This window comes from Poecilia reticulata, chromosome 7 (assembly GCF_904066995.2).
Source record: "Poecilia reticulata chromosome 7, P_reticulata-male-v2, whole genome shotgun sequence".
Lineage (NCBI taxonomy): Eukaryota > Metazoa > Chordata > Actinopteri > Cyprinodontiformes > Poeciliidae > Poecilia > Poecilia reticulata.
This window is the reverse complement of record NC_088836.1, coordinates 23,825,460-23,840,124: the sequence shown is the minus strand read 5'-3', so window position 1 is coordinate 23,840,124 and position 14,665 is coordinate 23,825,460. Positions and strand designations below refer to the sequence as shown.

The 14,665-nt window shown below is 38.4% G+C and overlaps 1 protein-coding gene across 2 annotated transcripts in view; it reads left to right on the top strand.

Annotated features, from left to right (window-relative positions):
- The window catches only part of LOC103467631 (acid-sensing ion channel 1-like), a 77,460-nt gene that overhangs the window by 55,155 nt on the left and 7,640 nt on the right, over positions 1-14,665 (top strand). For both annotated transcript variants that reach the window (XM_008414191.3, XM_081609135.1), the window contains exons 3-6: positions 8,428-8,578; positions 9,574-9,701; positions 10,768-10,918; positions 11,021-11,077. In XM_008414191.3, the coding sequence (XP_008412413.1) occupies positions 8,428-8,578; positions 9,574-9,701; positions 10,768-10,918; positions 11,021-11,077 (487 nt within the window). The remainder of the gene's footprint in view (positions 1-8,427; positions 8,579-9,573; positions 9,702-10,767; positions 10,919-11,020; positions 11,078-14,665) is intronic.

Below are 14,665 nucleotides of genomic sequence, written 5' to 3'. Positions count from 1 at the left end.
CTGTGCTGCACATTCATCTTCGACGCGATTAATGCCACGATAAACCTTGATCACTTTGACGAATGGCTGTTCTGAGGCGGCGGCGGCGGCTCTTCCTGCTGGTGAAAACAAGCAGGCATTGCTTAGGCGCTTGTGACCGGGGCGATGTCTGAACGATAAATTCTGCAAATAGTTTTGGCTTTTGGAATTCCTTACTATGTTTCCAAGATTTTATCTGTTTCTGTATACAAAGTATTTAATTTAAAACTTCAAATTTCAGCCAAATTGAGACAGAAGTGGTTAGCAGCAGAGTGTAAATTACGCTGGATTAGAGTTTGCTCCATAGAAATCCTGGTTTTTAATATTATCATTTGTTGTAGTTACTAAATATTCCACTGAATAATTATTCGGATTATCAACTAAACAGAGGCACAGTACATGTACTGCACCAGATCTACCCGGCTCTGTTTTCTTTAGGCCTCCTAATCAGTAGTTTTCATGGTGTGCGCAAAGAAATGATTAAAAATTGTCATTTTAAATCAGTTTCCAAATATAACGTGACATTTAACAAGTACAGAAGTGAAAATGAAACAAAGATAAATGACGCATCAACATAATTGAACACTGAAATTGACCAAAATACATTTTAGCAAAGTATTTTTTTTGCTAACTTACTGTTTAGATCATATTAATGGTGTAAAAAAAAAAGAAATAAATCCTCCTGGTTTATTTTTTACTACATAATTGTAACAGAAGTCTATTAAAGAAGCGTATGGAGAGCTTTAACATCACAGCATCTTTCCCATCCTTTAGATTAAAATGTTTTAATCTGATTTTACTCTCCACAAAGCAAAGCATTTCAATAGAAAAGGACACAGATCTGCTCTCTTTGTCTGTTTAAAACATTACTTTTGTGAGAATACCTTCCCGTCTCCTTTGATCTCACTTCAAAGTACAGCACAGTTTTCATAAAATGCATTAGATTGAGTCACTGCAGGCTTTCAGCCCATTAGTCTCATACCTAAATGCATATTTGAATAAAATCTCTTCTTACGACGCTTTCAGTCTGACCCTGGTGCAGCTTCTCCGGGTGCCCATCTGTGGAAATCCAGAAACTTAAACAGGGTCAGCAAACATGGAGCAGCAAATGAAGCCACAGAGCCCATTTGGCGTGTTTGTGTGAGGTGGAGTGTGTCCCTCTCATCAGACACACTCTTTGTGAAAACACTCCTTTGATTGGTCACAGCAAGTCGAAGAGAAGCAACTTGTTAGGAAATCTCTTCTTACCCCACTAAGATGCCCAGGGAAAGTTTTATTTTGCGCTTTAATTAAATCACACAGTTTGTTTTTCATCAACTCTTTAGCTTCTTTATTTTGACAGATGGTGACTCAGGGTTCCTCTGACACTGAAAGTATTGCATAGTCTCGTCATTATTAAGACAGGAAAACACAAACATCCTGTGCACATATTTTATTCTCCCTTTGGAGCGGCTTTCGGTTCCACCTGGCTATTAGTCTGGTGAGTCAGCTATTCATCCAGGCCCTAATGGCGGAGGAGGAGCGTGTGGTTTTGCTCTGAGGCTTTTATTTATTCCCATCTTTGTTCTGATAACATGAGCGATCACAATGAGGCGGCCTTCAAAACCGCCTGCTGAATATTACAGAGACACAGAATGCTAAATTTACTACACGGTGCTTTCTAAGGTAAATCAAAGAATAAGAATGATTTGGATGAGCTGGTGGAGTTGAGCACTCCAAAGGTAAAAATGCATATTTTAAAGATTTTTCGCAATGTCATATTTGCAGACAGGATTAAGTTAAGGACAAGTTTCTATTATGCATGCAAAGTGCAACAGACTGATATTTAGTGAGGCCTGCAGACCAGCCTGAAGGTTAAAATGTACTCACTGTCTGCACTGTAAAACATCTGAGCTGCATTTAGTTGTGTCTGCTGTTTCCGACACTTTACGTCAAATAAATTTAACGAGTTTTAGATTTTTAACCTAAATGTGTGAGTTTGTGAAAGATAAACTTACAGCAGTAAGTTGCGTTAACTTTTTATTCAATGTGTTAAACCTCCAAGAGTTGAATTAGCTTAAGTTTGTAGGTTAGCACTTAAAGAAAAAAACTAAAAGAAGATAAAGACAGGAGTGGGAACTATTTCCCAGATTTCTTAGCGGCTTGTTTTTGTATACTGAAATGGAAGTGCGTCACGTTGATCTGATTCTTTTGTTACTAAGGCAAATGTTTAATGCTTAAGGATAATGTCCTTTTTACGCTAAATGTTTTTGAGCAGAATTCATTGTGATGTTTAATAAAACTAAAATGTTGTTCAGGCAATTTAAAAAAAGAATTTAAATATTCTAAAGTAAAATAAGTAGTTATATTAACCTGATATTGTGAGTAAAATAAAAGAAACGTGGCTATTTTACCGGGTGAGGGAAGTTTTTTTTTTTTTCATTGAATATTCTGAAATAATTATGTGGTTTAAATTGCAGCATTAAGTTAAAACTCACAATTCAAGATTAATGAACTTAAAAAACAAAGTTTAGACAACTTGTGTTTGTTGTTAAATCAACTTCATGAACTTTAATTTCTGAGTTAAAACCAAAATAATTTAATTGTTGACTTTAATTGAATTTTCAAGGTGGACTTTCATTTTCAAGTTAAACCACCTTCAAAGGTTTTACAGTGGGACAATAAAGTACACTGTAAAAAAAAACATCTCTAATTTACGGTAAAATACCAGCAGCTGTTATTGCCAGAATTTTACCGTATAAAAATATAAAACCTTAATATACGGTAAGATTCCTGCAATCACAGCTGCCGTATTTTACAAATTAGAGATGTTTTTTTTTAGTGTATATCTCCCATCTCTAAAAAAAAAACATCTGCTTGCATTATTTTCAGAAGTATTTGCATGAACTCCTTCTAATGCCAGATATTTTGTCTCTCTTTGTGTCGTTAGAGATGACTATGATACTGTGGATTTGATTGAAAAATATTAATTTCAGTTGTTTCAGTTGGACTTTAAAAAAATAACTTGTGGCTGAAAGAAAGACAGAAGCCATGGTACGGTAACCATGTAGAAGAAGAAACTATTGACTTTAGTTTTACATGTAACGTCTGGTGGAAAATTACCAATCACTACCCTCATTCAAAACCTACCTTCACCATAACAGAAGACGCTTTTTTCAACATAGGCCAGGAAACTAGTGCTAGTTGAGAAAGACTTCAGGATGCTGCAGAAGTTCACCTCCTAACTGGATAATAACTCAGCCAGAGATTCAGTGGAGGGTCTTAAATTAAAGCGTATAAATGTGTTAGAATGACCCAGTTCAGTTTCAAATCCAGTGGTGGCTTGAAAACTTGTGTTCACACAGAGGTTCTTTATCCAATCTGTCTGAGCTTAAGCTATTTTGCGAGGAAAATTGTGCCAAAAAATTTAATCTTTGCATGTGTGTAGAGTTGCAGCTGCAATTGAAGTAAAAAACAGTTTGAATTGATTCAGCAGGAACATCAGATTTCAATATGTTATATACAACTTGGTCCACCAGATGAAATCTAACAAACATAACATGATGACAAAATGTGAAAAATTGTAGCTACTTTTGGCACTGAAACCAAATTTGAGGTACATTTTTCTATTTAGTTACTTTTTGTATGAGAAGCAGAAACTATTGACTCCTGATAAAAGCATCCTGGTGACAGGAAAGCAGGAATACAATGAACATAGTAGAGGAAATGCATCTTAAACTTACATGAAAATTGCTGTGGATACAAACAAAAAAAGAAAAGGTTCGACATTTCAAGCCCTGTGGGCCCAAACCAGTGTTTTCTCTAAGAGACATTGCAGAGACAACAACAAAAACATCACATTAACAAAAACATCACACCTTTGCAAATCGAGGGCATTTTTGTTTCTGACAATCCATTTTTCACCATCTAGAAGTTAACAAACAGAGAAGTAAAAAGTGAGACCAGTATATTTGCATATTTTATGCAGAACAAGAGGACAATAATCTCATAGTCTCTGATTTATGATGTCCCCATAAATATTTTATTCTGCCGTGCAACCAAATCCTTCAGACATGCTCCCATTAGCAGCGGATGTGTAACTACCGTAATACATTAAAATAAATGCTGTGCTTAAACATTTCAACATGCTACGTTAGCATGCTAACACCAGCAAACAGCTGGCTGCAAGCTAGCAGCCTAAAAAAAGGTTAGAGAAGCTTCATACACATGAAGGAAAGTAGAGATGTTTTGCTATTTTGTATTCCTTAAGCTGAAATCCTGACTGAATTTGTTCTGTTTTGCTTTTGTAACACCCTTTAGCTTTTATTGTTGCTCTGGTCACTGTTGACTGCTCCTTGCTTGCCTTTCCCAGCGGTAGGTGTTGAAGAATACAGCTTAATAACAGTGAAAGTGTTTGCACTTCACCGAGACAGCTTTCAAGTCTTTAAAACATCCCTATTAAACAGGGAGAGCGCTAATGGACTGAACGTAGCCTTCTGAGACGTCTTTTAGCCAGTCACAGATTGGAAGGCTGTATTAAGACCTTACCAAATGGATGGCAAAGTGCAAGGATTAGCCTTTTAGAGATTCTTTGAAAACCTGACATGCGTATATAAAACAGATATACATAATTATGTGCATAATGACTTATTACCGCTGAGCTCTGTTGAGAGCTTTTCAATGCATGAAAAATTACGTGTGAGTGACAGTTTTATAGATCACAAAGCTACAAACATTACAGTCTGTTTGAAGTATAGAAGATAATTAATTACAGAATGTCAGGAAGGATTGATTTTTAGTTTCTACGTTCTTCAGATTGAAATAAAAAGCTTTTTTTTTTCTGGTGCTGGAAACCGTTTTTATTGTGCTGAAAAGCTCCACAGACTTTGTTTTGGTGTTGCCTTCAGCTGAGGCCTGAAATAAACTCACATCTGTGGATCGATCACACTGCTGGAGAACATTATGCACCTCTCATATACACCATTTAACATTTATACAATGATTGATTTGTTTATGCCGTGCCGGTCAACGCATTTTTCCTCCGACTGCAGGAGAAAGGACAGAGTCCTTCCTCTTTTACAGATGTTGAGCCAGCCGTCAGGCTGTGTGATCAATAGGTGAAAATGAGTGTGTAGAGAGCGCCAACTCCAGCAGAGAGAAGAGGAATAGAAAAGGAAGACGGCTTTTCATGAAGAGACTTTAAACTCAAAAGGCAGCAGCTTCAGTCAGCCGATCAACACTGAAATATTTCAACAAACTCAGAGTTACTAAACATATATCTTCTAAATATTCAGCTTCAACCAATGAGGATTAACTCTGCAAAATGTTTTATTTTATGTAATGTGTCTTGTGTTGCAAATAACTTATTGTTTAGTAGCTGCAACAAACCAGAAATGACGAACACGTGACGTCCACAAATGCCAACACAGCATAAATCATATGACTGCTGGGATTGTTTGGGACCAATAATAATTAACCTCAAACATTTACATTGTGGCGTCTCTCCTCTTGGCAGGTTTGTGACTTAAAGACTCTCAAACAATACCTGGCTGAAAAATAGTTTTTGTCACTTTACAACGCATCCTGGCAGTTCATGAGCTCCAGACAGAAATCTATTCATGCTGAATTTCAGTGCCTGCCAACAGTGTTCTCCAATGTCTGGTCTTCTCCAGGCTCCCATCAGCCCAGACTCATTCCCTTCACTCCAGAAACATTTGACACCTACATTTTCTTCCACACCAAACCACAGCAACATTACGCTTTCAAACTGTCAGACGGCAATATTTTATTTTGCCTGTTGTTTTTCCTTACACAGCACTCAGATGGGAATCCCTAACAGGTTTCTTAATCGTTATTTAAAACCCTTTATGTCCTAAATTTAAAAAGTCCACCTGGATGTTTTTGCTTATTTTAATTGCACACAGTTCTTTAAATGTCCTGTGAGTAAATATATTTTCCCATTTATCCATAACAACTGGAGCTTTCAACATCTAGGAAACTATTTTCGCAATTTACAGTTTGTTAAAAGACACTTCGGTATATTACCGTAATAACCCGATATTGGCTGGAAAGCGCAACGTCACCCAATTCAGAAACAGTTGGAATTTTTCAGACAGCGCTACGTGTGGCGGAATTACGGTACTGCAAATCTGGCTGGATCGGCGGTGTTCTGAGTAAGCAGTATGTGACGTAACATCAATGTACGCATGCGCGTTACCATAAAGTATGCTGGATTGACGGGTATGTCAGATAGTCTAATACGGACGTCTTTTTTGTCCTTTTTGTTCTTCATTTGGACAAAATAAGTCTGTGCGCTAAATTTTCGATGCAAAAAGTCTAGCAGTTTTTGAATACTAAATTACAAATTTGTGTATTTTGTGTTAGTTGGTTGCTTTGTTTAATAAATAGCGTGATCTCACAGAATATAAATTGTTCTGAAATTATAAAATAGGCTGCCAGAGTGACTGTCAGTGGTGACAGAGTGATTTCCTGAGAGATTGTGTTGAAATAAGCGGAAAGAAACTGCACCGCAATATTTGTAGGAACTAATGTGCAAAGTGGGCAAAACTTATTCCAAAATTGTTCAATATTTAATGAAATATTACATATTTAATGGGGAAATCTTATTTAAGAATTTATGTAAATTACTGTGTTTTCTCTGAGGATTGTGAATCAAATCACACACTAACTTTTTTATTCTGACATAATTATAAATTAGTAGTCCTCAATATATTTATATCATTAGTTTGGACAATTGTTATAATCTGGCACATTTTGATATAAGAGATAACTGGACCTGAACCAGAACATCTGAATGAATCAGTAAGTGATTTCTGCAGATGCTTCTTAGTTTAAAGCAGCTTGCCTTGATAATAAAAGCTTTTATCGAACTTAAAATATTAATAAATGCTTTTTACTTAGTTTGTGGCTGAAGAACTGCAACCTGACACATAAATATCTGTAAATTTCTCCCATTGGACTTAATGAGCCAAACTGCCACTGTGTGCGTTTCGTGCAATCTGCTTAATAAATTGTGCAGAAATAAAGCAAACAACTGATGCAAAAACTGGAAGAGATTATGTTGCTTTGTGAAGATGTTAATTTGCAGTTTGTATTAACATGTTAAATTCCCTTGGTCATCTTTCTTATCGGCATCCAACCAGCTTCTCATTAAATCGACATAATGATGGCACTTGCAGTGAGGCAAACTCAAACATTTAGAAGATATACAAATTTAGATGTATCTTTTTTTATGTATAATTGCACCTTGCAGCATGAAAACTACAAATGTGCAGCAAATGAAACACTTTCTGCTTCACCATCGAGCTTGGTGCATTTATGGCGTCATTTTGGAGACTTGCACTCGGAGATAAAACCACATTTTGTAATTGCTGTGAAAATTGCTGCACTCAGCCGTTTGAACCCATTTCGAGCTGGGTGTGAATATTTTTGTGATGCTTTCAAAAGACACAGAAAACACATAAACTCCAATTACTCCCAGTCCTGCACTCATGCTCCCTTCACATTTTCATTTGTGCATATTTTCAGTGTGAAGCACTTGAAAAACAAAGTAAATACCGAGGCCTAATGTGCCTTCTCGTCGCCTTTTCAGCGCTGAATGTTTTTCTCCACCTCAGATTGATGTCTGCGTCTGCTGCAACCAGCAGCAGTCCCTCGCTGACTTTTCATGATAGATGGCCCCAAATGTTTAAACTGCCTGCAGCGAGATCCAAACTCTTTCTCGGCAATTACTTGTTTGGCTTGCTCTCCCCTCTAATCGTAGATATGTCAGTCTGTGCCAAAAAAAAATGGCGAACCAAAAGCTTGCTCCGAGCATCAGAGGCTAAACTCCCGCTATCGCTCTGTCTTCTTCACTTTGCATCCCAACTCTCCGTCGTTCCCGGCCTTAGTTTATGTGACTCACGCAGCACTTAACGGTCTAATGCAAGAGTCCTTCACTGCTTGATATTGTTTGGTTTCTATGAAATTGGGTGCTGTTCCTATTTCACAGAAGCCCGATTTAACATCTGTCTCTCAGCTTTCCTTGAAAATTAAGGCAGCATTCTTCCTGGCTGGGATGCTTGGTCTCCATGGTAACATCAGGTCCATTATAAGTGCCATAAAGAGCGAGCGAGGGAATGTTAAATCACCAGACTGCCAGTCTCCATCACCTCACTGGGCTGATTGTGTAACTTACACAGCCACGGGAAAAAGAAACCCTTCTTTTTACCATTTTACTCTCTCCTGCTCCTCTTTCTGCCACAGTTTTTCCTCTCTGTTTCTGTCATGCTTTTTCTGTCAAATACATATACATGTTATCACCAACACCTAAACACATGCACACATTAACCCCAGAAGGTGAGTGCAACACTGACCCCTAGTGGAAAAGCTTGACATGTCATTTCTGAACTTCCTTTGGTGTCACATTAGGTCTTCACTCGCTATGGGAAATGCTACACCTTCAACGCCGGTGGAGATGGGAGTCCTCCGCTCATCACCACCAAGGGCGGCATGGGAAACGGACTGGAGCTCATGCTGGACATCCAACAGGATGAATACCTGCCAGTCTGGGGAGAAACAGGTCAGAGACCCACTTAGGTGGTGTGTGTGTGTGTGTGTGTGTGTGTGTGTGTGTGTGTGTGTGTGTGTGTGTGTGTGTGTATGTGTGTGTGTGTGTGTGTGTGTATGTGTGTGTGTGTGTGTGTGTGTGTGTGTGTGTGTGTGTGTGTGTGTGTGTGTGTGTGTGTGTGTGTGCAGGCTAAAGGGTTCATGTCAGCGCCTCGGTTGACGTAAAACAGCCATTGAATCATAGGAGAGAAAAAAAAGAGTAGATTTCTGCCAAAAACTCAGAAATTTGTAGATTAAGGTCAGAAATTTTCTAGAAGAAAAAACAAGATTATTTATGAGTGAAAAGTTTGACATTTGCAAGAAAAAACTCAGAAATTTTGATTTTTTTTTCAATTGTTATTTTTTAGCTTCAAAAGTCAGAAATGTTTGATGATTCAAAAGTTTCAAACTATATTGTTTTTTTCTAGAAAATTTCTGAAATGAATCTCAAAATTTCTGAGTTGTTTCTATAGCAAACGTTCACATTTTCAACTAAAAAATTCCTTGTTTTTTCTAGAAAATTTCTAAGATTAATGTCAAAATTTCTGACATTTTTCTATAAACTTCTCAACTTTTCAAACTCCAAAGTGTCCTTGATTTTTTAAATTAACCTAAAAAATGTAGAGTTCTTTTCCTTTCAAATTTCTGGCTTTTGAACCCTGTAATTTTCTTGTTTCTCCAGAAAATCTCTTAATTAATCTCAAGTTTTTTAGAAAGTTTTCAACATTTCAGACTCAAACATTTCCTTGTTTTTTCTTGGAATTTTCTGAGACTAATCTCAAAATTTCAATTTTTCTAGTAATTTTCAACTTTTAAACCTTAGAAATGTCTTGTTTTTCTAGACAATTTCTGGGATTAATAAAAAATGTAAAAGTTTTCTCTAGTAAAAAAGTCTTTGGTGTAAATTTACTCCTTTTTTCTATCTCTCATCAGTTATCTCACACTCTCTTCACCTTTGTCTACCCTCAGATGAGACTTCCTTTGAAGCTGGGATCAAAGTTCAGATCCATAGTCAGGAGGAGCCGTCCTTCATCGACCAGCTCGGATTTGGTGTTTCACCCGGATTCCAGACGTTTGTGTCCTGCCAGGAACAGCGGGTACGAACTCTAGAGTCTAAAATGTAGATTTTTGCCTCCTTTTTTGACCTTTTGCCATGTAAAATGAATTTATGTGCACCAGAGTAAGCAGGAAACAGATACTAAAGTTTTTTTTTAATTTTTATTGCAGCTTAAAGAACCAGCTGTTACTATGCAGTGCAGGTCATGATGTTGATAATATTCCTAAATCTTTGGGGTGATGTAATGGGCGACCAATATCTGGAGCGTATCAGTCCTCTACCAATCAAACAGTTTGATTCCCAGCCCATTTGAACACAACAAACAAACTGAAGAGGCACAAGACTTTTATCTTCAAACATGAATTATAAAATAAGACTCAGTTTTTGAGTCAAAATCCTAACAACACAGAAGGTATAATTTATTTAATGAAGTACTAAGCTGCATACACGTTCCTGTCTGCAAAGTTCAGCTTTCACACGTTTACCAAATAAAAAAAATGTTAATGATAAATACCAATATTTCAAAATTATGATGAATAATTTTGAAATATTGGTAATTTTGTCCTGCCGGTCAGTGTGTGCTTGCAGTTCCCAATTACAGACATTGTTTGGCTATGAGAAACAAAAATATAGGAAAATTGATGCAAAAATAGTTGGTTTGATTTTTTGATTAGATTTTTTCTTGACTGCATAGATTTAAAATCTGAACATTTTCTGAGAAATAAGCATCTAAAGCATCTCATCTTTTTAGTTTTTCCACCTGAAAATAATAAACTAACTAGCAGCATTTAAGAGAAATTTATGTCAATTACAACACAATTTTGCCTTATTTTTCATCAGATAACCTGAGATTATGTAAAAGAAAGAATGACACTACATGGTATTAATGTTAGTAAGAAAATACAGCCCAGTTTGTTTTACTGTTTTACTTTCTTGATTTTTAATTTTTAATCGATTTCTGCAACCTACCTGTGATCCATGCGGCTCTTTCCTTTACTTTCCTTTACCTACTATTTAATCTTCCACATATTTCAAGCTGCTTCATCCTCAGCTTTTAAAGGTTTCATTTGACTTATGAAGACCAGACATGTTTGTTGTCATTACAGCTCATATATCTTCCTCCGCCCTGGGGGGACTGTAAGGTGACGCCCATGGATTCAGACTTCTTCGACACTTACAGCATCACCGCCTGCCGCATAGACTGCGAGACGCGCTACCTGGTGGACAACTGCAACTGCCGCATGGTGCACATGCCTGGTAGGACATCTGCAGTATTGAAGTTAAATCAATACATGTCTGTGGATGCTTGGAGAAGCGAAACAGAGGAATGCATTCATGTGTGTGTTGCTTGTGCTGCAGGCGACGCTTCCTTCTGCACCCCCCAGATGTACAAAGAGTGTGCTGACCCAGCTCTTGGTAAGAAAGGTTACCATCCTGCAGAGATGCACTTCAGAACATGTTTGCATTTTAAGGCTTCAAAATGCACCACCAAAGCACTTTCTCTCACTCTGATTTTAGGTTTTTTTTTTGTTTGTTTGTTTATGAGATAGACCCAAATGAAATGGAAGGATAACTTTATTTTTAAAAAATCTAATCTGTGCAGGAAATATTTGTATTCAGCCCTGCTGAGTCGATACTTTTTAGAGCAACTTCTTGCTTCAAATTAAACTAAAAATCTTTTGAGGTATGTCTTCGTAAACTCGTCACATTTAAGGACAGACATTTTTGCTCATTCATCTTTGCAAAACAGATCAAGCTCAGTCATATTGGAGGGGATTGATAGAGGATATGTGGATATATGATTTACTCTAAACACAAATAACTTTTAATACAAATTTTTGTTTCTTATTCTTCTTTTTCTTAAACAATGAATCCAGAGTTGTTGTCAATGGGGCCTGCCATAGTATTACATAGGAAAGGGTAGTGACTGCCTTGCGAAGCATGAGATATTATTGTTTAGCCTTTTCCCTAAAGTTATCTATTAGCTAATTTTCTTATTAATTAGACATGTTTAGCATACTGAATGGAGCAAGACAAATTAAAACAACATGCTAGTGATGCTCCACATGCTACTGCCAGCATTTAGGCTAACATTAGCATTTTGGCTAATTTTAGCTTATACACTAATTTTAACATACAGAATGGCATACGCCCATGTTACTCAACATGCTTGAGACTCTCCACATGCTGTTGAGTACATTGCAGCTTTCTTTAGCATTGATGCTAATTTTTAGCAGAACACTGGGTCCAAACTGACGGGCACACTTTGGCAGGCCCTGGTTACATTTCTTCAGGAATTTTCTAGTTTTTTAATAAAGTCTTTAACAACTTTTCTTCCTGGATAGTTTTGGTTTTATCTCCATCTGTGGTCCCATTAAGTTTCATTAGCTTCACTTCCCCCACTAAAGTAGGCCCGGCGGCATGGGCTGGCATTGGGGGGCATTGCCCGCCACAGAGTCAGCCGTGCCCTCCCCACGCCCCCACTGGACTGTATCGTTTTGATACAGTAGGGTCTTCCACACTTCCCATATCTGTGCCTCCTGTCACTTTTGTCAACAGTTAAAACTGTTTAATCCGTCGTGACTTGTTTCTCCGAGCCGCGTTTAAACGCAACATGAGCAATAAGACGTTCGCGCTGGGTTTGCACTTGTGCGGCAGCGAAGGAGACCTGCTGCTGCTGTGTAGAGCTACGCAGGTGTGTTAGATTGTGGGTTCACTCTTTGAGGCTGCGGGCCCACCACGATTAGTTCCCTGCCCACATTTAGGTACCTCAAAGGGTATGCACTCTCACTCGAGATCAGGGACCACCTTGAGCAACAGGGACTATCTTTTATGGTTGGTATATGGTGTATACGGTTTGCTCCAGGGCGTCACCTCTTGGTTTGTATGTGCTGAGTGTGCTGCGTAGAATATGACTAGCATATTCCAGTGGGTGCAGTTGCTTCATCTGAGCTGGGCCCAGATGGAGCTTGTGGTGCTCTGTTATGTTGGTGTTCATAATCATAGGAGGAAGAAATTTGGGAGTGTTTAGTCACTGGAGGAGGGGGGAAAAGGAAAAGGAAGTTGGTGGTGGTGGGGAGGGGGTTGGTTTGTTGGTTTGTCAGAAAAAGGGTATGGTTAGGGTAAGGGTTAAGAATTGGTGAAGGTTTAAGGATGTGGGAGGAAGGGGGGGAGGAAAGACAAGGGGGGAAAAGGGGGGGGAGATAAAATGGGGGGGGTTGTTGGTTAGGTTTAGGCAAGAAGGAGGGTGTGGTTAGGTTAAGAGTTAAGGATTGGTGATGGTTCAGACTAGGGGATATGGAGGGGGGAGGAGGAAAGAGAAGGGGGGGAGAAAGGGGGGGAAAGATAAAATGGGGGGTTGGTTAGGTTTAGGCAAGAAGGAGGGTGTGGTTAGGTTAAGAGTGAAGGATTGGTGAAGGTTCAGACTAGGGGATATGGATGGGGGAAGAAGAGTGGAATCGGGGTGGGGGGAAAGAAGAAGGGGGGTGATTTGAGAGAAACTTGGTGTGGTTAGGTTAATAGTTTGGGCTTTGTTGAGAGTTGGCATGGGGTGGGGGGTTGGTTCTAATTGGTTTTTAGTAAGGTTTTAAGTGCTACCCTGGTTTATAATTATGTTATTTGGGGTTCTGTCTGTTCAGGTTTAGTTTTCCAAAACGTTTTTTAGGTTTTTTATGGTTCTTAGGGTTTTTATGTTTTTATTGGTTTGCTTTTTTTGTTTTTGATGTTGGCCTTTCTTATAATTAGTTTTTATAGTTCGGGTCCTGATTCATTTAGCTTGGGAAATGTAATTCTTATCAAAAGAAGTATCTCTATTTTTTGTGTAGATTTTGATTTAAATGGTGCTCTTTTCTAATTTATTATGTAATTATTTCAAATGTTTGTTTTCCTAGAATCCTTTCTTTTCCCTGCTATTTTAGGTTCCCAATCCTTACTTTTTCATTATATTTTGGGTTTCCTGGGTTCTGGTTGGGTTCTAATTTTCCTCTAATTGTAATAGTTATTCGTGTTCTTAATATTAGTGTTCTCTTCTCTTCTGTAAGCTTAATTTTAGGTCTATTTGAGGTGTTTACGTTTTGTGAGTGTAAGCGGGGCTTCAGGTCCCCTTGGTTTGTGTAAGTGATGCAGGTGTAAGCGGGATTCTAGGTTCCCTTGGTTTGTGTAAGTGGTGTAGATGCAAACGGGACTTTATGTTCCCTTGGTTTGTGTAAGTGGTGTAGATGCAAACGGGACTTTATGTTCCCTTGGTTTGTGTAAGTGGTGTAGATGCAAACGGGACTTCATGTTCCCTTGGTTTGTGTAAGTGGTGTAGATGCAAACGGGACTTCATGTTCCCTTGGTTTGTGTAAGTGATGTAGATGCAAACGGGACTTTATGTTCCCTTGGTTTTTGTAAGTGATGTAGGTGCAGGCGGGATTCTAGGTTCCCTTGATTTGAGATGTTGTGGGAGGGTGAAAACGGTTCAGTGAGGTTATTTATGATCAGAGTTTGAGCGGAGCGCGCTGTTTGTAAATGGTGGAGATTGTTTTTTGGTTAGTTTATTTTAGGCTACTCTCTTTTATTGGCCTGGTTTTTATAGCGTTATTAGGGTCGAGGCAACGGAGTTGTTTCGGCTCTAATTCGTATCTAAGTCTGAGCAGAATTTCAGAACTCAATCATCAGTGGTGTCTGCTGGCTCAAGCGGACGTTTCGGCCGTGTTTATCACCAGACGTCCTCGCCAAGCAGTGGCCCCTCAGGAGTGATCAGGCTCCGAGGTCGAGTTCCGTGTCCAATCAGGAGGTGATTTTGGTGATTTGTTAAAGCTGAAAATTACTAGGGTGGGGATAAACGTTTGGGTTAGAGTTATGGCAGCAAACCAGCAAAATGCAAAGAACTTTGCACAGTTTCCCCCCAAACTAACCGACTGAGTTCAAATGCAGATGGATGCACGTAATGTTAGCTAAATAGCAATACAGCATCTTGAGCTTATTAACAAGTAGCCTGTAGGCTATTGATGATGTTGCCTA